Source organism: Physeter macrocephalus, chromosome 12 (genome assembly GCF_002837175.3).
Source record: "Physeter macrocephalus isolate SW-GA chromosome 12, ASM283717v5, whole genome shotgun sequence".
NCBI lineage: Eukaryota > Metazoa > Chordata > Mammalia > Artiodactyla > Physeteridae > Physeter > Physeter macrocephalus.
The window spans coordinates 50579522-50602678 of NC_041225.1; the positions used below are offsets into that span (position 1 = coordinate 50579522).

Sequence of the window (23157 nt, forward strand, 5' to 3'; positions counted from 1 at the left end):
CTACTTTTCGTTGCGGTGCACGGGCTTCTCATTGCAGTGGCTTCTCTTGTTGCAGAGCATGGGGTCTAGGCACGTGGGCTTCAGTAGTTGTGGTTCCTGGGCTCAGTAGTTGTGGCTTGTGGGCTCTAGAGTGCAGGCTCAGTAGTTGTGGCACACGGGCTTAGTTGTTCCACAGCATGTGGAATCTTCCCAGACCAGGGCTCGAATCCGTGTCCCTTGCATTGGCAGGCAGATTCTTAACCACTGAACCACCAGGGAAGCCCCCAAAGTCCATGCTTTGATTCACCATGCTGTATTCTTCTCGGGAAGCTCTGAGAAAGAAGATATCAGTGGAAGACGTGGCATCATCTGGGGGGAAGGGGTTGAACCAGCATAGGCAGGAAGAAGCGAATAGAGGCTTTTGTGAGGAAGGTTTGGTTGCAGAACTCAGCATCTGAAGGCCTACAGTTTAGGTGAAAGGAGGAGGAAATGGAGTGTACACAATATCAGGATACAGTCCTCTGTGGGAAAAGAACGTGCACCTGGGTGAGTGAAACTGGCTTCTGCTAAGGCCAAGAAAGGGGGCTGCCTGGACAGAGGCTGATGGATTGAACCAGGATGTGAGTTTCATGATAATAGATTAGTAAAAATATAGGCAACAATTAGTTCATAAACGAGATAAAAGAAGGGAGAAGTGATAAACAACATAAAATATTGTTAATAGTTAAAAAAATATTTTGAAAACCTAGAAAGTTACAGAACAGTGAAAACTCAGTAACAGCAGAGAAACTTACTAGTGGAATGGAATAAAGTACACCCACTTAAAGCACACTTCTAAAGGCACTAAATGCTAACTTCAGTCACATTCCAATCCGGGCACACTGAAGGTCTTTGACAGAGTCAGATTGTGTTGATTGAACTGACACATTGGTTTTTCCTGGGACAGCACCCCGTGTACATCTTAAGAGCCTTATACAACATTTCTCAAACTTGCCTGAACATATGAACCACTTCCAAGGTGCTTGTTAAAATATAGCTCTTCATGGGACTTCCCTGGTGGCGCAGTGGTTAAGAATCCACCTGCCAATGCAGGGGACACGGGTTCGAGCCCTGGTCCGGGAAGATCCCACATGCCGTGGAGCAGGTAAGCCCGTGCGCCACAACTACTGAGCCTGCGCTCTAGAGCCCACAAGCCACAACTACTGAGCCTGAGTGCCACAGCTACTGAAGCCCACGCACTTAGAGCCCATGCTCCACAACAAGAGAAGCCGCCGCAATGAGAAGCCCGCGCACCGCAACCAAGAGTAGCCCCTGCTTGCTGCAATTAGAGGAAGCCCGCACGCAGCAACAAAGACCCAATGCAGACAAAAGTAAAATAGATGAATTTAAAAAATATATGTATATGCCGCGGAGCAGCTAGGCCCGTGAGCCATGGCCGCTGAGCCTGCACGTCCGGAGCCTGTGCTCTGCAACGGGGGAGGCCACAACAGTGAGAGGCCCGCGTACCGCAAAAAAAAAAAAAAAAAAAAAATATATATATATATGTATATAGCTCTTCAGCCCAGCCTGCAGAAATTCAGGGTCTGGTGAGGGTGGTGATTATGGGTACGTTTGGAAGAAACTGCCCCTGACAGAGGCAGGTTGTTAATCTTTTGTAGCTTCAGATATTTTCCTGTCTTACATCCAAGTACAAACAGAACAGAGACTAAAAGGGCATTTACCAAGGCCTAGAGGCCAGTGTTGTGATTTAACAGGGGAGTGGGTGCCGGAAGGAACCTTAGAGGTGAGTGTTACTGAGGGCTGCAGACGAGGGCCAGGTGGAATTGAGCTTGCTGAGGAACAGAGGCTTTGCATTGGACTGAGAGTGCTCAGGAAAGTAGGTGTAATTATTAGTAGACTTAACTACTTTAACTTTTTTAGAAAGGATAATACTGGGAATTTAAAGCATTCATTTAAGTTTTAATAAATATTCTTTGCACTCTTATAATACTTGCAGGCTGTAAACAGACTGACTTTTCTCATTTCCTAATCTTTTAAGACAAGATAATAAAGGAGAACTTCTAAGTATTGCCTTAAATACTAAGCAGGGTCCCCCTGGAGAGGTTGTGGGAGAAGGTTGGAGGTGGGCGGCGTCTGGGGAAGGCACGAGAGATTGTGCATCTCCCAGTTCTCAGGCAGCAGTTCTCAGGGGGTGATTGTGGAGCCCCGAGGCTCCTCAGACCTTTCAGAGTGTCCAGGGTCACAGCTGTCTTCACAACAATATTGAGATACTATTTATCTTGTCACTGTGTTGATACTGAATCAGCAGAAGCAATGGGGGGTCAAACTGTTGGCCCCTTAAGCGGAATCAAGGTCAGGACACCATACTGTGCTGGTAGTCCTCCTGTGCTTCACCACCACGAGTTTTTAGCTTAAAAAAAAAGAAAAGATAGTTTTGTTTTTAAATTTATTTATTTATTTATTTTTTGGTTGCGTCGGGTCTCTTAGTTGCAACACGCGGTATCTTCGTTGTGGCACGCAGGATCTTTCGTGTAGCACACGGGCTTCTCTCTAGCTGTGGCGCACGTGCTCCAGAGTGCATGGGCTCAGTAGTTGTGGCACGCAGGCTCTCTAGTTGTCACACGCTGGCTCTAGAGTACGTGGGTTCAGTAGTTGCAGCATGCTGGCTTAGTTGCCCCGTGGCATGTGGGATCTCAGTTCCCCAACCCGGGATTGAACCCATGTTTCCCTACATTGGAAGGTGGATTCTTAACCACTGGACCACCAGGGAAGTCCCAAGACAGTTTTGTTTATGAATGTCTTTGATAAAGCAGTAAATATTATTTTATTAAGTCTTCATCCTTGACAGCGTGCTTTTTAATATTCTACGTGATGTACTGGGAAGTACTTGCGAAACACTTGTGCTGTGTGCTGAAGTACAGTGGTTGTCTCAAGAAAAGCTAAGCGAGCTGCTTTTCCCAGGAAACACTGTTTTTACTAAGAAGAACTATTGACAGACTATGGGTATTCATACTTGGGTATTTGGCAGAAATTTTCTCAAAAATGAATGAAGTGAGCTCATCACTTCTAGGAAAATAATTGACAGTGTTTCTTACCAGTGATAAAATTTTGAGCTTTTAAGAAAAAAAATGAGACTTTTAGAAATCTTTTATATGCAGTTATGAATTTGACAGCTTTCCAATACTTCAAGTACTGGGCTGAGAGTTTTCTTGTGAGATTATTGGTGAAATTAATGCATACAATTTTTAATATTATATGAAATATGTCAACATTTGTAAATCTGCACATTTTCCAAATGACTAATGCATGATGTGAAAAATCAAGCATGGGTAAAAGATCCATTCAAAGTTCAAGATACATCAGTGAGAAGTTTTTTGTTTTTTGTTTTTTTTTAGACCAGTGGATTTTACTGTAACAGAGTATTTAATGTAACAGGGAAACATTCATTGATAGAATTTCAAATTCCACATTGCAGGTAACTCTAAGAAGCTACCACATTTTGAATTTTGACGTAGTATCAAAGAATAATATGCACAATTAACTGAAAAAGCTGTTAACATACTTCTCCCTTTTCCAACTACCTATCTGTATGAGGCCAAATTTTCTTCATAAATTTCAACCAAAACATCATATTGCAGCAGATTGACTACAGAAGCTGGTGTGAGAAGCCAGCTGTCATCTATTAAGCCAGACATTAAAGAGAGTTGCAAAAATGTAACACATTGACAGTTTTTTTTTTTTACTTTTTTCTTTGTGCCACTCAGCTTGCAGGTTCTTAATTCCCTGACCAGGAATTGAACTCGGGCCCCCAGCAGTGGAAGCTCGGAGTCCTAACCACTGGACAGCCAGGGAATTCCCAAGACATTGCCAATCTTTTCAAGACTTTTTTTTGGGGGGGGGGAATATAGTTATTTTTCATAAAACATATTATGTATGTTAATGTAATAGATTCATTATTTTCTTTTAGAATGGATTAATAAATATTTAAATTTTTTTCAGTTTTAATTTCTAATGTGATAAATATTGATAGATGATAGCCCACACAAACAAAAGCTCTTTGGAGTCCCTCAATAATTTATAAGAGTTTAAAGAGGTCCTACAACATTGTAAAGCAACTATACTCCAATAAAAATTAATTTAAAAAATAAATATAAAGAGGTCCTGAAACGAAATGGTTTAAGAACTGCTAAGGTGTGACTAAGGGGAATGTTCCAAGATCCTTGTCTGGGCTTCCTTGAAGCCTCCCTCTTTATGTTCGTCTCTTCTGTCTGGAATCATAAAAGACATCTAGGCTCTCCTAGCCCCCATTAGTAGACCCAGCTCCTACCAGCCAACACATAAGTCTTTGGAACAGGAAATAGTGATCAAAGATCTTGGCCAGGCCACACCCTGACTCCCATATTATGGGATTAGGTGGGGAAAAACTCAGTTAATTAGAGTTCTCAGTATTTTTCCAGTGAGAAGCTGCTTTTTATTTTCACAGCTCTGATAATTTCCACTTAGGAGGTAAGGTTTTTTTTTTTGTTTTTTGTTTTTTTTTTTTCATTTATTTATTTATTTTTGGCTGTGTTGGGTCTTCGTTTCTGTGCGAGGGCTTTCTCCAGTTGCGGCGAGCAGGAGGGGGCCCCTCTTCATCGCGGTGCGCGGGCCTCTCACTGTCATGGCCTCTCCCCTTGCGGAGCACAGGCTCCAGACGCGCAGGCTCAGTAGTTGTGGCTCACGGGCTTAGTTGCTCCGCAGCATGTGGGATCTTCCCAGACCAGGGCTCGAACCCGTGTCCCCTGCATTGGCAGGCAGATTCTTAACCACTGCGCCACCAGGGAAGCCCAGGAGGTAAGGTTTTAATGAAGCTGTCAACTTAGTGTTTGGAATCAGACAGGCTCACTTATTTCATAGCTTTAAACTTGGGGCAAGCCATTGAAAAAAAAATAAATGCATGAATGAATGAATGAATAGCTGAGTTGAGTCTTTGCTGCTGTGCATGGGCTTTTTCTCGTTGCGGTGAGCAGGGGCTACTCTTCATTGCAGTGCATGGGCTTCTCATTGTGGTGGCTTTTCTTGATGCGGAGCATGGGCTCTAGGTGTGTGGGCTTCAGTAGTTGTGGCGCGTGGGCTTTGTTGCTCGGTGGCATGTGGGACCTTCCTGGACAAGGGCTCAAACCCTTGTCCCCTGCATTGGCAGGCGGATTCTTAACCATTGCGCCACCAAGGAAGCCTGGGCAAGCCATTTTTTTAATCTCTCTGATTCCCTGCAATTCCCTATACACAAGATAAAACTGACTAACAACAGGTTTAATGGTGCTGTTGATACTTAGTAGGTGTGTTAATAGGTTTTGGTTCTCATTCCCCTTGTTCCTATTAGAAATTTTCTTGGGCTTTGGGAGTTTGAGGTGGCAGTTAGCTTCACCACTCTGAATCACGGCTGAATGACTGCAGACTCCTATCAGAGAGAGCAGTTCAGCCCAACTGTTGGATATATTTGATTAAGTACATATTTTTATAATAAATCCCACCCTCCTACACACATACACACACACACACACACACACACTGCACAAAAACCAAGGTGATTTGGCATATGATCAATCATACCTTTTAGATTATCAGCTAATTTCTACTTGGCTCTTCAGAAAGTGGATAAACACTTTGATATCATGCAAGCAAGAAAGAATAGCCTTCAGTGAAAGTGTAGGTCCTTAGGGACTAGCTCTGTTCTTTTGAAGATATGTGTGCCATACTTTTAGATACGAGCACATAAATAAAGTCTAAATCATACCAGACCTTGTTCAGAATTGTCCTTCTATACTAAATCATTCTCCATGTGCTAATTTTAAAATGTAGTCTTGATCTTCTCTAGTTTTTTGGAGGGGAAGTTCTTTCTCTACTGAAAACAGAGCATTGAAAAGAGAGGGCCCATCATTGTTTTCCAGGACTTTATTCTTTTATTCCCCATTCCTTAGAGGTACCTCCTGACCTCTGGTACCGTGGCTCCTGGAAGGCTCGAGAGTCGTTATTGTCTGGGATTAGAGAATCCATATGCACAAGCACGTTGTCTCAAAGGACACTCAAAGTATAAATGCTTTGCGATGGAGTTTGGGGAGAAAAAGACATTAAAAGGGAGTCTTAAAACTTGAAAACAGTTTCATATCACAGTAGTTTATACATCATGAGGTCATCTTTGGTGTCTCCCAGCAGTTATCATACCCGGATTTTCTGTGACTTGGCTCTCCCCCCACCTCCTGACTGAGCCCTAGACTCTTCCTTACTCTTTACTCATCGTCTTTCCCGTTTATCCACATTTCTTCGGTCACCCTCCTACGTACACTCTGCTTGCTTTTAACTCTTAATGATTGGTCTAGGGTATATTCACTTCTCTCTCTCTCTCCATTTTTGACGTTACCATTTTCCCTTAAAGACAACTTCTCATACCAGTTTTAACTTATGACCAAGTGCCCATGACTTTCACTTGTGAAATACATGAAATTTAGAAACTGGAGAGAGAAAATGGCCAAGTGAAAGGGTAGGACACTGCTTTAGAGGTCATTTACCTCAATTTCTGGGGGTGTGTGAAACCTTACAAAGTGCCAGTTTGTCTCTGAGCTTACTGTTTCTGTCCATGTTCACACACACACATATACATGGTAGAAGCTTGGGCTTGCTGTTCATTCAGTCCCATTCTCCTAGGACTTAATGTCCTGCCGTTGTCTTCCAGACTGCTTTGGTACAGTTTGCCCCTGAGGAGTGAACCTGATACTTGTGTTGGGCTAATGGTACCTGAAACTAGCAACCTCCTCAAATGCTTGAAATTAAACAAAATACTCTTTTGATAAAGCCATATACTCAGAGTGTTTGGAGTGCAAAAGATCATTTAGAAAATCATTTTGTAGATGAGTGCCTTTGTGTTTAAATGACTTGCTTGTTGGAGGTTGACCTAGAACAGCATGCAGGCCACTTCACCTATCAGCACTCTTTTTCTTGTAAAGGACTCCAGTTCATCTGACTATAATGGGATTATTCCAGAATGAGTCACTAGAAATAATCCTGCTCTGAAAAACCTAGAGATGAATTGTAAATAAGTCCCTGTATTTGGAGTGAGTTAGCAAATAAGAGAGTATTTTGAATTCAGTAGAGGAAATAGACAAATTAATTTGATGTTCTTGGTTTTATTGGTAGGTGAATCTATAGGTGGTTGTCATATTTAAGGTAGGAAGAAGTATATTCTGTGCAGGAGTGAAAATAGGTTAGAATTTTGTTTTTAATCTTTATCATGCACATGGCCTATTTGCGTTCTTATAAAGCATGGCTGTACTTGTACAGGGGCTTATTTATGGTATCAGATTCAAATAAGTGTTCATTCCCTGCTCTCTCTGGTGGTCTCTGACATTTTGGAGAATATCTGAGAGTACCAGAGACACTCTGAGATCATCTAAAAGTATCTGAGAGTATCTGAAATACATAATAAATCTGTTTATTAATAAATCAGGAAGTATTTACTGAGCACTGATTAATACGTTTTAGCTAGATGCAGTAAGTACGGCAAACAGCATGAGTTTTGTTTGAAAATCAGATGTCTTGCGTGTAATTCAGACTTCATAAAAGTAAATGTTGGGATGTTGCTTTTGGCTTTTAATTATTAAATAAGCATTATTTATTTTTTCTTTGCAAAGGAAGAAAAAGAACTTGTTAAAAGGGAAAAGTTGCCCCCCTTAATGAAATAATTCAGTGAACCTTCTATTTATGTATTGTAACCATATGTATTTAGCCAGAAGTTTTTCTTCTCTTCTCTCTCTCCTACAACTAAATAGCTTTGGGCAGAAGCAGGCAACCTTTTTGCTATTAAGTTTCTCTGAAGTAAGGCCAGAAAGCTTTAAAAATATTTTGATCAAGATGGTTTAGGAGTCTGGTTATGACTCAATTTGTTCTGACTGATTTGATTGAATAACATCTTGGTTTGTCAAAGAAGTGATGTAATGAGTGTTTCTCATTCTGCAGGATATTCTTAGACTAACAAATATATCTCCCACCTATTATAATATAGAGAACTTCCCTTCTCCCCCAGTTGAGGAGCAGTTCCCCTGCTCAGCAACTGGTCTCCTCTTACTTATAGTGGGATTTGTTAGATTCTTGTCCTTTTCTTTCTCCTGAGGAAGTTTGAACTTGCTACCTCTTATTTTTGTTGTTGTTGTTGAAATTTTCAATTTTAATTTCATAAAAACTTGAAAAAAATTTCAAACTTACAGAAAAGTTTTAAGTACAGGACCAACTGTCTTTTGTATCCTGAAGTTTTGGAAAGTAAGTTGGAAACATAGTGCTTCATCATCCTCAAATACATGGACGCTCTCCTACGTAACTACAATATGTGTATTAACATCAGAAAATTAACATTGCTGTATTGTTGCCATCTAATCCTTATAAGACAGGCCTGTGAAAACTAGTCAATTGCCAAAAAAAGAAAATTTGAGCGCTGCATTATGCAAAAAAGGTCATGATAATTCACAGTTGAGAGGTCTCCATATAAAACAGAAAAAACATATATGCGTACTGTATGGCAAATGAGGAGGCAGGTGAAGATGATCACGGTAATGGGACTGCTGTCTGTGTATTTGCCTAGGACTCCAGAGCGTCTGCATTCACTTTGATGCTGAATATGTGGGATCTTGTGATGACTCATTATGTGACTGCCAGTTAGTGCCAGCCTTTGGCTTTGCATTTGGACCTGGTACCTTTTCTCAGAGTCAGCCATCTTGGTCCTGTTGGTCTGCTTCTTGACGTAGCCTCTTCGATCGAGTTCATTTACTTAGTACAAAGCGCAGGTGTTTCAGACCAGCAGAGGGATTCCTCAGTGCATGCAGGGTGAAGCTGTCCGCTGCACCTTAAGGGTGCTCTCACGTGAATGAACGTCCTGCCCTGTGTCTCTCTTGCTGAAGAGTAAGAGAACTCACCCTCTGTGATCACATAGACACATGCTTTGATTTCACTTTATTCGTTAGAAAATTCCTAAATGAAGTTCGTCATGTAATTTTTCTCTGATTTATGTTAGAAAGTGCCGTTGTCACAGTGACAGTATGGCTGTGAAATAGATATGCTGAAGAACAGTTTTTCTTAGAAAAAAGTTAAAAAGCTGATTAATAAGGCTAGTTCTGGGCTTCCCTGGTGGCGCAGTGGTTGAGGGTCCACCTGCCGATGCAGGGGACACGGGTTCGTGCCCCCGTCCGGGAGGATCCCACATGCCGCGGAGCGGCTAGGCCTGTGAGCCATGGCCACTGAGCCTGTGCGTCCGGAGCCTGTGCTCTGCAACAGGAGAGGCCACAGCAGTGAGAGGCCCGCGTACCGCAAAAATAAAAAAATAAAAAAATAAGTCTAGTTCTTTGAAAGAACTATTATAGGAAACCTCAATTTAAAAAACTATTTTCCTGGTAAGTTTTAAATGTACAGATTTACATAAATGTTGATTAATTTAAAGTTTTTTTTAAACATTTAAAGAAATTCAAGGACTTCCCTGGTGGTGCCGTGGTTAAGAATCTACCTGCCAATGCAGAAGCCAAGGGTTTGATCCCTGGTTTGGGAAGATCCCACATGCCGTGGAGCAACTAAGCCCGCGTGCCACAACTACTGAGTCCATGTACCGCAACTACTGAAGCCCACATGCTCTAGGGCACGCGTGCCGCAATTACTGAGCTCGCATGCTGCAACTACTGAAGCCTGCACTCCTAGAGCCCATGCTCTGCAATTAGAGGAGCCACTGCAATGAGAAGCCCGCACACTGCAACGAAGAGTAGCCCCTGCTCACTGCAACTAGAGAAAAGCTTGTGCGCAGCAACGAAGACCCAATGCAGCCAAAAATAAAAAAAAAGAAAAAAAATTAAAAAGAAAAAGGAATGAAATTCAAGAAAAAAATTCACATAGCCCATCACCTTATCAAAGTAACTTGTGTTCTTTATTGTTTATATGTGTTTGTGTAACTTGCAATAAGAATCTTGTTTATATTAAAAAGTTATTGCACATATAGATTCTGATTATGATATATGCTCTTAAGGCTCTTGCAGACCAATTTGAAGATAAGACTACGTCTGTATTGGAACGTCTGAAGATTTTCTATTGCTGTCAAGTGCCACCTCATTGGGCCATTCAGGTATTTTTGTTGTTGTTGTCATTGGGTATGGAAAATACTTCGCATTTGAAAGATAAACGCATTAGATGTTTATGTTTGAGTTTTCAAATATTTCAGTGAAAAGAATAAAAGTATCTAGCTGAGGATTGCCAGTTACTTCAAACTGCTATTTGAGTAAAGTGATATTAGACTTTTATAACATTAAAAAAAAATTTAAACTAGATTAACTAGAACCACAGAAGTCTTCATTTTCAATGTTTAAAAGCCCTTTAAGGACCTTCTGCTAAAGAATGAACCTTTTAAGCAAGTTGTGTACAAAATGTAAAGGAAAGCACTTATTCGATACTTGATATTGTGAGATACCCTTAACTACTATCCTCTTTCTAATGCTATGAGAATACCTCGTTTAGCTCCCACGCCATGGTTCTCCTGTGTAAGAGGCGTCGGTTCTCTATTTTGTAAAATTTTAAGCACTGAAGGCCACTTAAGATATGTGGTCCAGTTTCTTAATTCTACAGAAAAGAAAATTGAGGCCCAGTGCAATTAACTACACTTTTCCAATGTTGATCATATAGCTGTTCATGAACTACATCTCTAGTTTCCCAACTTTTAGTCGTTTACCTCCTTTCCTGTATCTCCATTGGGTTGTAATTATACCAAATAATAACAGCCAGCTTTTACTGCACATTTATTATGAGGTACACATTTTGTTCTGCCTTTCACACACATTATCTTATTTTATTGCAACAATTTTGTGAAATAGCCCCATTTTACAGATGTGAAAGCTATGGTGCAGAGTGGCTTAGTGGAGTTAAATGATGCTAGCCAGGAATTTCTTGATGATTTAGTAACTATTGTCATTTTAACCAGCTTCCTGTCCTCTCTTGTGGATTATGCACATAGGTAGTGATTTAGAATTATAAATGCCAACCCACAATTCAATGACTCAGAATCTCCATCATAAGATTTCTTAGAGAGTAGGTTATATTCTTAAGCACAGGGTAAATGAGGGGGTTTATTACACATTGGGATTCATTTTATCTATTGAAGGCGTCTCAGTAAAACATAGGCACAAAAAAAGCTTTGTTATATCATCTCAAAAGGAGTAGCTTCTTCATCAGGAAGGTGCTAAAAACTGGAACTTTTTGGCATGTTTTTGACCCTGATCTGTGAAATTTAAGTGCTTTGTACTGTGTGATTTGTGGTGTATAAACATCTCAGACTGTTATTAGGACAAAACATGTCTGTTGAGGGTGTAGCTGTTACTCTGTTTCTGAACAGAAGCATTAGGAAAATTAAATACTGTTCAAATAAATTTAGAATGTAGGCTAAGTGTTTATTTTACCTGCTTAGGAAGCTGTGGATTTTAGGATATTTGGGCAGTTAGATAAACATCCTCTTTCATTAAGAAATTAAATCATTTTTCTTTCATAATAGGGAGTAACCGTATCTTTATGTATTATTTTTAAAGATCAAGAAATAACAGCATAGTTTATTATAAAAAGAGAATTCATCTTTACTGCTAGCTAAAGATCGTATCAGCTTAGATGTCATAACTTTCTTCACCTATTAAATGAAAAGATTAAACTACTTACTACATGAGCATTAAGATTTATTCCAGCTCCCACATGCTATGTTCAGGTTTTGAAAATGTCCAACCACATATTCTAAAGTAGCCAAATTCTCTTGTATTTCATGGGATACAGAAGAATTGGACCATCCCTTTTATTTATTTCGATAATATGTTAGCTTATAATTTTCAGGCATATTTCATTTTACTTTCTAAGTTTGTTAGTCCTGCATATTCCATATCCATTAGCCTCTTAACTCTTAAATATGTACTGAATTTTGAAACCAGACCTTATTCAAGAGTCTCACCTACTTTTTAAACCTTTTTAATATTGTTTTTCTTTTCCTGCAGGTTGGACCACTTATAATATACAGTATGTTTATTTTTGAATATATTTAAGCTTCACTCACCTTACCACAGTTTGCACCCTTTTATCTGCCAAGGACTGGGAAATTAGTAGCTAAGTTTTTTAGGATGTTCTTAAAATAAATTAGTGTTTTCATTTTCCTCAACTATATGCCCAGAAGTGGGATTACTGGATCATATGGTAGTTCTATTTTCAGTTTTCTGAGGAACCTCCATACAGTTTTCTGTAGTGGCTGCACCAGTTTACATTCCCACCAACAGTGCACAAGGGTTCCCTTTTCTCCACGCCGTCAGCAACACTTATCTCTTGTCTTTCTGATAATGGCCATTCTAACTAGAGTTTTAAAAATTGATTTATTGGATATCACCTTTACAACAGAGATTGTCGTATATAGAATCTCTAGGTAATGAAGAAGAGATACAGATTTTGCCTTTTAAGTTCTGAATTCTTGGGAAAAAATTGATATATTGAGTGTTTGAACAGTTCCTAAATTGTTTTTTAATTCCCTACCCCCTCTAAAGAGGTTGCTAAAGTAAAGGTAAGTATTGAATGATTGCAAATTTCTAATTAGTAGAGGTTGAATTATAGAAATTAGGCATTTAATACAGTAAGCAGATGCTTAAAATGGCAGATTGGATATACCTACAAGTGGAACAGGAATCTGTCTTTGTGAAAAGGATTGTTCATTATTTTAACTTGATTTTCTAGCGCCAGCTTGCAAGTTTACTCTTTGAGTTGGGATGCACCAGTTCAGCCCTTCAGATATTTGAGAAGCTAGAAATGTGGGAAGATGTTGTCATTTGTTATGAAAGAGCTGGGCAGCATGGGAAGGTATGTAATAGTAAAATTCTGTGTACTGGCCAGGGCCTTTCATCTTTGAGCATCTTCTCACTTGTTTTTTAAGCCTACTTTTGCCACCAGTTCACTTATATTCCTTTTTTCACTTTTTTCCCCAGAAATCCTTTTAATGTTTTCTCTGATTTCCATTGGGGCAGATTATTTTATCTGCATGTGTATGTGTATATAAAAGAGAAAAGCAAGGCCCAAAACTGATACAGTATTTGATGTTTGTGAATAAATAATGAAAGCTTTAAGCATATTGCAAGTTGTGATCTCTTTCCTTTATTAACTCTCCTTCTGTAGACGACTTCAAAATGAACTATTAGGAATTATTTTAAGCACCACTGTGTTGCCTTATGATCAGAGGCTGTGGGTCTGAAGGAAGGTTACCTAGGAGGGAGGGCAACTGGCTCGGCCTGTAGAAAATCCAAAGGGTGTGACAACCCACCCTGCCTTGGGGCCGAAGAGTTGTCAAGTGTGTAATGCACATTTAATTCCACCCTTAAATTGGGTCAAGAGAGAAATGTTGCCATATTTGCATCTGTTATTAATCTATTGTTTTTTCCCTCATAAATGAAAAGAATTTTTAAAGAATAAAGGACTATGCAGTGTGTATATGTTCAATGGACACATTGAAATCATTTGTTAATTTTGGATTAAAATTTTAAATGGCTACATTTCTATCATAAATGTAGTACACAGGCAGAGTAAAACCCACAAATTGGATCATTTGTGTCTACAGTCAGCCTTTTGCCGTCACCCTGAAAAAGAGAAATGGTGGTACATGTGTGTCTGTTTCTTAATACCTTTCTCAATGTGTGTATTTTAGACTAATAGTAAAAGTTACATTCCTTTCACTAATCACTAATGTCAGTGAAGGTCTTTGAATTGTATTGGGTTAAGGAGAGACTACCATGGTGATAACATTTTACTGTAGAAGATTATAGAATTATAATATTTTCATCCTGGGAAAGGGCTCCATAATCATCCATTCCATTTTCCTCCTTTTCTAGGTAAGGAAAGGAGTCTCGAGCGATTCGGGTTAGGTCACAAAGCTAGTTATTGATTAATAACTTAAGAGACCACATGACGTAGTGGTTAAAAGCATAGCCCAGACTCCTGGATTCAAAAGCTAACCTTGGCACGTGCTAGCTTTGTGATATTGGGGCAGGTTACTCAAACACCCCCCAGCCCCCAAGCCTCAGTTTCCTCATCTAGAGGCACATTATCTGTCTACCTTACAGGTTTTCATGACATAACGTATGTAAACTACATAGAATGGTGCTTTCCTCATAGTGCTGTGTGAGTGTTTGCTGCTATTACTGATTCTAAGACATAATGTTTTTCACATTTTAACGTCTTTGAATTTGGAATATATCTGTCGCTTGATGGCATCTGTCAGTCGCTGTCAGTCACGTGGCCATTTGGCCAGGTTGTAATTGCTTGTGCTTTACAAGTTTAGTTGTAGCTATATTTAGTATAATCATTTCAATTGAGTTATGTACACAATGTCAGCTCTACATATGTTGGGTTTAATTGCCATTTAAGATATCTTCAAAAAGATTCCATTATGCTATGGCATTGAAACACAAAGTTATTGAACACACGGTAAAGGACCAAAACAAAGTCAAGAGATGTAATTTAGCATTAGTGAAGTAAACATGTGCCATTGGCAAAATCATCACAGTTCCATTTACTTTTCTTTAATAACACTAAATGCATTATGGCAGCCAAGAAATGAAGACAGCCCAAAGTAAATGAAACTGTGTTTTGTACTGAGATCTGTGAAAAAATGGTTGCCATTTAAAATGTCAAGCAGTGTATTGAAGGCAGGAAAAATTGCCAAATTTTTCTGAATAGATTTAAAAAATATCAAAGCACTGAGAGGCTGATGTGATTCATCCAAGGCATCGTGTCATAATTTAATTGAAAGCGTTTTTTCTTTATTAGTTAAGAGTTAGTCTTACAATTGATGGCATCTCAAATTTGATGAAATATAGTATTATGTTACTTCAGGGACTTAAGTATTTTTTTCAATGCCCATTGTCTGGCACACAGGTTAGTACTCAGATATTTGTTTAACAAAGAAATGAATGAATGAATGAATGGTATCTTGACTCCCAGGATACCATTGATGTAGTTCCCATTGCATCATTCTTCACGTCGGTCAGTGAACAAATAAATAATAGCTGTATATAAAAATATGGAAGTTTTTAAAATAGTGATTTTTGAAATAATTAAGCAAGTTGGTGAATCACAAATACCCAAAGCACATTTTGAAATATTAAATTTATCTAATTATTTTTAGAAAGTATGGGAAATAGAGACTTTCTCTTATTGTAAAAGAAAAAATATAATGAGTCCATTCCTTTGGATGGATGGACTATGGAATGGATTTGACTATGTTTCCTAAAGTAGTTGTGGTATTATTATTTTTTAAATTTGCATATAACCTTGTAAGAAATGTCTTATAATAATGATAAATTCTTACGTTTTTAATCACTCTATAAAATGTGCATATTTTAATTTTTAGGAATGTATAGTCATTTACTTTGTGTCAAGTCTTTTGTGAGTTACAGCCAAACATCCTTCAAAATCTTGATTTTAGCTTTTTATTTGCCACATACAAGACTTCCCTGGGCTTCCCTGGTGGCGCGGTGGTTGGGAGTACGCCTGCCGATGCAGGGGACATGGGTTCGTGCCCCGGTCTGGGAAGATCCCACGTGCCGCGGAGCGGCTGGGCCCGTGAGCCATGGCCGCTGAGCCTGCGTGTCTGGAGCCTGTGCTCCGCAACGGGAGAGGCCACAGCAGTGAGAGGCCCGCGTACCGCAAAAAAAAAAAAAAAAAAAAAAAAAAAAAAAGACTTCCCTTACCTGTTCTTCTTATGCTGTATTTACAGATCAGCTTAATCATAGACCCTAAAAACGTTTGCATCAAGTTGGAAGCAAATGTTTTATTTCTGAAACAGCTAAGATTCTTTTAGTATTTGGTTGTGTGCCAGTAGTTGTCACCACATTTTGATTTAAGTAGAAGTTTGTAATATTTTAATCCTTGCATTTAGTGCTTAATGGCATAATTTATTTTTAAAAGGCAAATTCGGAAAAGTATCTAAGTCTAATTATTGTGCTCTGGTGCTCATGTTTGCACCCCACTAGTAAGATCTCAGACTTTCTAATTTAGAAACTACCTACAGAAATTCTTGTTATTTAATGACCACTGGCAAAATAGCTAAGATTAGTTTTGCTTGACTTTGGGGTCAGAACTGGTTCTCATCTGCTAGCATTTAATTTTTTAAAGTTATTTGGCACACTGACTGCAGTTTCCCCAAGGCTTTTCTATAACAAAATTTTTATTTTGTTGCTCAGATTGGGTCCATAAGTGAAAAGACAAAGACTGAGCAGGCGTAAGCTGCCTGGAGAGGGCAGCGGGGAAGGAAGTGGAGAGATTCAGGTTGGGACCTCTCTTATTTTCTCTTGTTTCTAGGAAACAAGGCTTACCTGAGATGCAGAGCCTTATCTTTCATTATGCTACAGTTGCAGATCCTTGTAGCCTTTGGGCTTTAACATTTTTTTCCTATAAATTCCCAAGTAAATCTTTTATTTCTAAAACAGCTGAGATTCTTTTTAACATTTGGTTGGGGTTTTGGGGTTTTTTCTTCTAAGATAGTTTCTTTATATGATTTAAGAGAGTTCCCACGTGTTCTTTTCTCACACTACAGTCGAGCAAGCTTCCCAAAAGGCAAATCTGATCATGTTCTGACTCTTCAGGAACTTCCCTTTGTCTCCAGGATTAACTCAGAGCTCTTTAGCGTGAATGGTCTTTACTTCGTGATCTGACTCCTGCTTACCTTGCTAACTGCATTGTCTACCTACTCTTTTTTTTTTTTTTTTTTTTTTTTGCGGTACATGGGCCTCTCACTGTTGTGGCCTCTCCCGTTGCAGAGCACAGGCTCCGGATGCGCAGGCTCAGCGGCCATGGCTCATGGGCCCAGCAGCTCCGCGGCATGTGGGATCTTCCCACACCGGAGCACGAACCCGCGTCCCCTGCATCGGCAGGCGGACTGTCAACCACTGCGCCACCAGGAAAGCCCAACCTACTCTTTAAAAAAAAAAAAAAAATTTTATTTATTTATTTTGGCAGCGCCAGCTCTTAGTTGTGGCATGCGGGGTCTTTGTCGCCGCACATGGGATCTTAGTTGCGGCATGCGGGATCTAGTTCCCTGACCAGGGATCAAACCCGGGCTTCCTGCATTGGGAGCACCAAGACTTAACCCCTGGACCACCAGCGAAGTCACTACCTACTGTTTTATCTCTGCTTTGTCCCCCTTTGTACTCACTCATCCAGGTTGTACCCAAAGTTGTGGTAGGACTAAACTACTTATAATTCCTGAGTTTTCAGTATTGTTTGACCTCAGAACCTTTGCACATGCTATTGTCTGTCTAGAACTTGTCCTCCTTCAGCTCACTCCTTATTCTTCACATGTCTCTTGGGTGATTGCTTCCTACAGTGAATTTTCCCTGAAATCTCCCTTGAAGATTTGGTGATATTCTCCTGTGTGCTCCTACAACACCCAACAGTGCTCTTATCCTTCATGTGCTGGCTTAGCTCACCTGCTAAACTGTAAGCTGTTTAAGAACCAGACTTTTGTCTGTATTATTTATAGCTGTCTCGCCAACACTTAGCACAGGCCTGGAGCCTAGGGAGAACTTAAATATATTTGCTGAATGAATGACTAGTAGGTGTTCATAGAATTGTGATTGCATTGAAGCAAATCTCCACGTAGACACTCCTTATGGACTTTACATGTGGTGAAAGATACCTCTCCAACCCCTGCTATATATTTTCTCTCCAAAAACAAATTATGAGATCTCACCCCTCCCATTTCCACCTTTTAATTTTAGGAATAGAAATAGGAGCCTTCAAGAACTTTTATTTTTGCTCTGCAGATGCTAAGATACTGTGAGCATGCTGTTATTATGTAATGCAATTTTGAGAGCCTTTTATGTACTACATTCTTTATAGAATTATTTTATCACTGTCATTTAATATTTGTAACAACCTACAAAGTATGAATTGGTTTTGTGACTCTACTGATTAGTCTTAAGTAAGTGGCAGATTTTGGAATCCAAGCTCAGACCTTCCTTTCCTCTAAAGCCCACACTGCTTCCCCAGCACCTGCCCCCCATCCTGGTTGTTGTTAATCCCTTAAAATTTGATGGTCAGTTTGTAAGTTAAAACCTGTTGTGTTCACTTGAATGAGGAAGATAGGCAAAACAACTGAAAATATAACTTGGTGTACAAATAGGAGATGATCAGCTAATTGGATAACAAGGGCTGTTTTTAATTATTCTGTTTTATCTTGGACCTGGAATATTTATGTTGGCAGGTACCCTTTGAAAAATCAAGCCAGAGCGTGGTGCAGTTACACACATAAATGGAAAGAGCAGTTAGTGAATAGTTGGCTCAGTCAGAGAGTGAATCTAAGACTAGGCATCACCCCACGGAAAAGGGGAGTGAGCGACTGGGGTGAGATGAAGTGTTTTGTACTTTTCACCTCTCAGTTGCCTCTCACAGAACAAGAATGTAGGCTAGGGATAAACCGCCTTTCTGCTAGAAGGATTGTATGTGACAGCCATAAGAGTACAAGGTTCTTTGTTGCTCTCTTAGTTCTGCCCTCTCGTCCCATTCACTGTGTCAAGGGCAGTAGAGCACCTTTCCAGTGGTCCAGCTCCCTGTTTTTGAGAACCAGTCTCTGCAGTAGTAAAAATTAGAATCCATTTTCCTCTGTGCTTCAGAGGAAAAGACTGAGTTAGACTATGCCCAAAGTTGTTTGAGCTATACGCACAACACACACACACACACACACACACACACACACTTTTAAAAACCTGAAGCTATTGTCAGATGGCCAAATCTAATTCATAATATGACTTTAAATTCTTAGCCTGCCATTTATTGGTCCCCTTGGAGCAAACCTCTAGTTGTTAAGCCTAATTCTGTCATTTCTTTAGTCCTCAAATGCACTCGTTATAATTAGTACCATCTCTGGGTCTAGAGCTCATTTCCCCACCTTCATTTTTTTGCCGGGAGAGCTTCCTGTAGTTGTTGGTCTACCAATTCCCCTACCTACATACTGACCAGATGCAGTGTCAGATGAGGGCCACTCTTATCGCACATTAGGATTTTTAATTCCTTCCGCTCATTCACAAAATCAAGGCCCAAATCGCAGCCAAGAAGGTCAGTTTGTTTTGATAATTCCTTCTGACTCAAGTAGGAATAATTTTCCTGAAATGTTTTATTTTTCTTTTTATTAGATACTGAACTGAACTTTCACCCATATTCTTTACCCCAAACCCAGGGCCTTGTCTCTAACAGGGTGCTTCCTAGAATCCTAGTGTGCTTAGGATAGGGTCCCTGCTTCAAACCCACATATCCCATATAACAGCTTGTAGAAAAATATACCTTCATAAATGTGAGTCCCAATATGGCATATTTTTCACTATATTAACTTTTTTCTTGCATATATCTAAAATTCGCAGTTACCTCTCAACACTGGACTGTTTGATCAAAAGGTACATCACCAGGGTACGGAACTCAGGCTGTCAGTTTTGCTCCTCGGTATTTTTGGTCCTAACGAGAGTCACTTCTTAGGTGTGATCACTTGCGTGAGAAGGGCCTGTGAAACTCAGATTCTGCTGTATGACCTCTCTGTTTGCTAGGACTAACTTGTTGTTAGATCATTCCTAATTTAGTCATGCTCAGTGTTCATGTCAGCCAGAGCATGTCCCCAAAATGTTCTCCCTTTGTTCTCAATAGGAAGAATCTTTTATGTCTCTATTTAGAATCTGAAGCCCTTTGTGATTTCAGTGTTAGTTTCAGTTGAATTCATCCAACATTTATAGAATACCTGCTGTGTGCTGGGCAATGGTATTCCAAAGATGAGACTGAGAAAAAAAGTTACCTCCAAGGAGCTTATAGTCTGATAGTGCAGATATTTGTGAGCAGAATACTTTAGTATAATGTGACGGATGCTAAGATGGAAGTGTGTAGATTCCAAGTTCTACTTGGCCAGCAAAATATTTCTCCCACTGCTATCCTTCTATAAAGCAACAGTCTACTCAGTTTGTATGTTGTACAGATTCTTTCTTTGAGATCTCCAGGGCCTCCTCCTGTGATTTTACACATTTTCATAAAAAACTGATGTTTGGTTGAAATCAGCCTTGAGTGGAAAAATTCAGCTTTAACCTTGTAGCATCGGTACTTTTCCCCTTTGTCCTTACTTCCTCCAGTCCTGTTACATGAACACCTGGGTTACATAAACACCTGTTTAACAGTTGACAACAGCAGTTCTATCTTTGGAGAAACTGTACACAGTTGACTAGTATGATTATTTATAGAAAATTTTAATGTTTCTAGAAGCTGTTTCAAGTTCCTTTCCTTCTTCCTAGTAGTGAAGCCTCAAGCATCTTGCTTTCCAATCTGGTTTGCCAGTGGAGGGATTGAGAATAAACACAAACATTAGTTTAGGGCTTACTGTGTGCCTGACAAAATGCTAGGTACATTTCACATCTAATTCTTCATCTTAATTTTTGTATATAAATTTGTTATTTATTTATTTATTTGGCTGAGTTGGGTCTTCATTGCTGCGCACGGGCTTTCTCTAGTTGCGGCGAGCGGGGGCTACTCTTCATTGCGGTGTGCGGGCTTCTCATTGCGGTGGCTTCTCTTGTTGCAGAGCACAGGCTCTAGGCATGCGGGCTTCAGTAGATGTGGCATGCAGGCTCAGTAGTTGTGGCTTGCGGGCTCTAGAGCGCAGGCTCAACAGTCATGGCACATGGGCTTAGTTGCTCCACATCATGTGGGATCTTCCCAGACCAGAGCTCGAACCCCGTGTCCCTTGCACTGGCAGGTGGATTCTTAACCGCTGCGCCACCAGGGAAGTCCCTCACAGATCTTCTTATTGTTCAAAGTCTATAGAATGAATTATGCAACACAGTTTTCTAGGGACATGTTAGGGACCTTTTGGTTGTAAGAGAACCAACATATACTACCTTAGGCAAAAAAAGGAATTTATAGGTTCATGCAACTGAAAATTCTAGTAGACCCATCGTGATAGCCGTATCCAGGGGCTGAGATAATGTTATCTCTCCAAGAGCCAGACAAGATGGCCCCTGGAAGCTCAAGGTTAGTAATCCCAGTGGAAAAATACAGTCAATTCCATGGCTGTAACAGAAAAGTTCTGAACTGCCTGAGGCATGTGCCCTTGCTTCTGATAGGTCCTACCTGTATCACATGGAATGGTTTCCCCTCAGGGAAGAGGAGTTCTGTAATCAGAAGATCAGAGAATGGATGCTGAGCAGGAAAAAGAGCAATTGATGTCCACTGTAGGGTGGGAGTTTAATTTTCTAAATCTGAAGTTGCAAGAGGTATTTTGTTTGGTTTACGTAGTATTTTGAAAAAAAAATTAGAGTAAGCATTTTCAGGCAATTTCATCTAAAAATCTAGATTTCTTCTCTTAAAGAATCAAATGATGTGGAAACATTGGGGCAAATTCCCATATTATTGTGCTAACTGGCTGGAGTTGAGGAGTGGCTCCTTCCTTTGTATGTTCAATTGCCAGCCTACTTTATTCATTCTCAATAATTGGCAAGAATCTCTGGGCATTTGAGTGAGTGACCTTGCTCTAAGCACTGCAGGTTTTCCTGGTAAAGTAAGGAGAGTGTTATTCCAGCCATAATTCATAAGGTTCTGTGTAAGTCTTGGCTGACTTAATTTTATGCTGAGATTCACTGTGCCTAGTCATTGCTGTCAAGTTGTATTAAGAATAGTAATTAGTTGTGTGGAATTACAAAGTAAAATAGATATGTAAGATATGTATATATGTGTGGGTAAGGGAATGGTCTTTGGGGTTTGCAGGTTCCTGTAGGCACCCCAGATTCATTGCAGCCATTTGCCACTTGAAGTATGCCTTTGCATGTTGGGGAATGTATTTTTACCTACTTCATAGATGTTAAGATGACAAGTTTCTTGTATTGTGTAAGAACATACATCTGTGTTTTCCAGTAGGGAAGCCAGAAATACCAAAGCTTTTCACATTCTGTGACGATTTCTGACCACCCACATTTTGACACTGCAAAAGTGATATTACAAGCCCTTGTGCTTTATTTATGTTCACTGGGCACATCTTTTGTAGTTCTTTATTTGGTAACAAATTATATAAGTTGAGTGGATAAGTGGAGGAGGGAAGAGAAAATAGAACATTTTGGAGAGAGTGAGGAAGACTGAGGGTGTGACTAATTGAAGAGAGCAGATATATTGCCTGCAAGCATTGCCCTTGGAGAAGATAAGTCTGTCGGCAGGATGAAGAGGTGTAAGTGCTCAAGGAGAAAGAATTGACTTATCTAAAGAAACGTGGGATAGGAATTTGAGGAAAAAAGAGGCCAATTTAGACTAAGCAGAGTCACTGCTCTAGTGTTTCTTACCTTCTTCTGGAAGCTGCCCCACTCTGGCCCTCCACACCCATCTTCCAGTGGGTAAAATACCCAGAATTGATACTATTTATTATTGATACATAGGCATTTATAACTGTAAATTTTCCTCTAAGCACTGCTTTCACTGCATCCCATAAGTTTTGGCATATTATGTATTTGTTTCCATTTATCTCAAAGTGTTTTCAATTTCCCTGTGATTTCTTTTTTGACTTACTGTTTATTTAACAGTGTGTTGTTTAATTTCCACATATTTGTGAATTTCTCAAATTTCTTTGTTACTGATTTCTAATTTCATCCCATTGTAGTTGGAGAATATACTTTGTGTGACTTCTACACTTTCAGATTTATTGAGACATTTTATGACCTAACATATAGTATATCTTCTGGAGAATGTTCTGTGTGCACTTGAGAAGAATGTGTATTCCACTGTTGTTGGACAGAGTGTCCTTTAAGTGTCTGTTGGGTCTAGTTGGTTTATAGCATTGTTCAAGTCTTCTATTTCTGTCTTCTGTATAGTTGTTCTATTCATTATTGAAAGTTGGATTTTGAAGTCTCCAAACATTATTGTTGAATTTGTATTTCTCCCTTCAGATCTGTCAGTTTTTGCTTCATGTAATTTGGGGCTCTGTTGTTAGGTGTGTATATACTCGTAACTATTCTATCTTCTTGATGGAGTGAATATTTATCATTAAAATATGCCTTTCTTTGTTCTAGTAACAATTTTTGTCTTAAGGTGTATTTTGTCTTATATTAGTATAGCCACTCAGGCTTTCTTTTGGTTACTGTTTCCACGATGTGT

The 23157-nt window shown here is 39.6% G+C and overlaps 1 protein-coding gene across 7 annotated transcripts in view; it reads left to right on the plus strand.

The window, feature by feature from the left end:
• Positions 1-23157, plus strand: part of TTC27 (tetratricopeptide repeat domain 27) — a 184497-nt gene that overhangs the window by 93806 nt on the left and 67534 nt on the right. For all 7 annotated transcript variants that reach the window (XM_055089104.1, XM_055089105.1, XM_024118808.3 and 4 more), the window contains exons 11-12: positions 10016-10111; positions 12736-12858. In XM_055089104.1, the coding sequence (XP_054945079.1) occupies positions 10016-10111; positions 12736-12858 (219 nt within the window). The remainder of the gene's footprint in view (positions 1-10015; positions 10112-12735; positions 12859-23157) is intronic.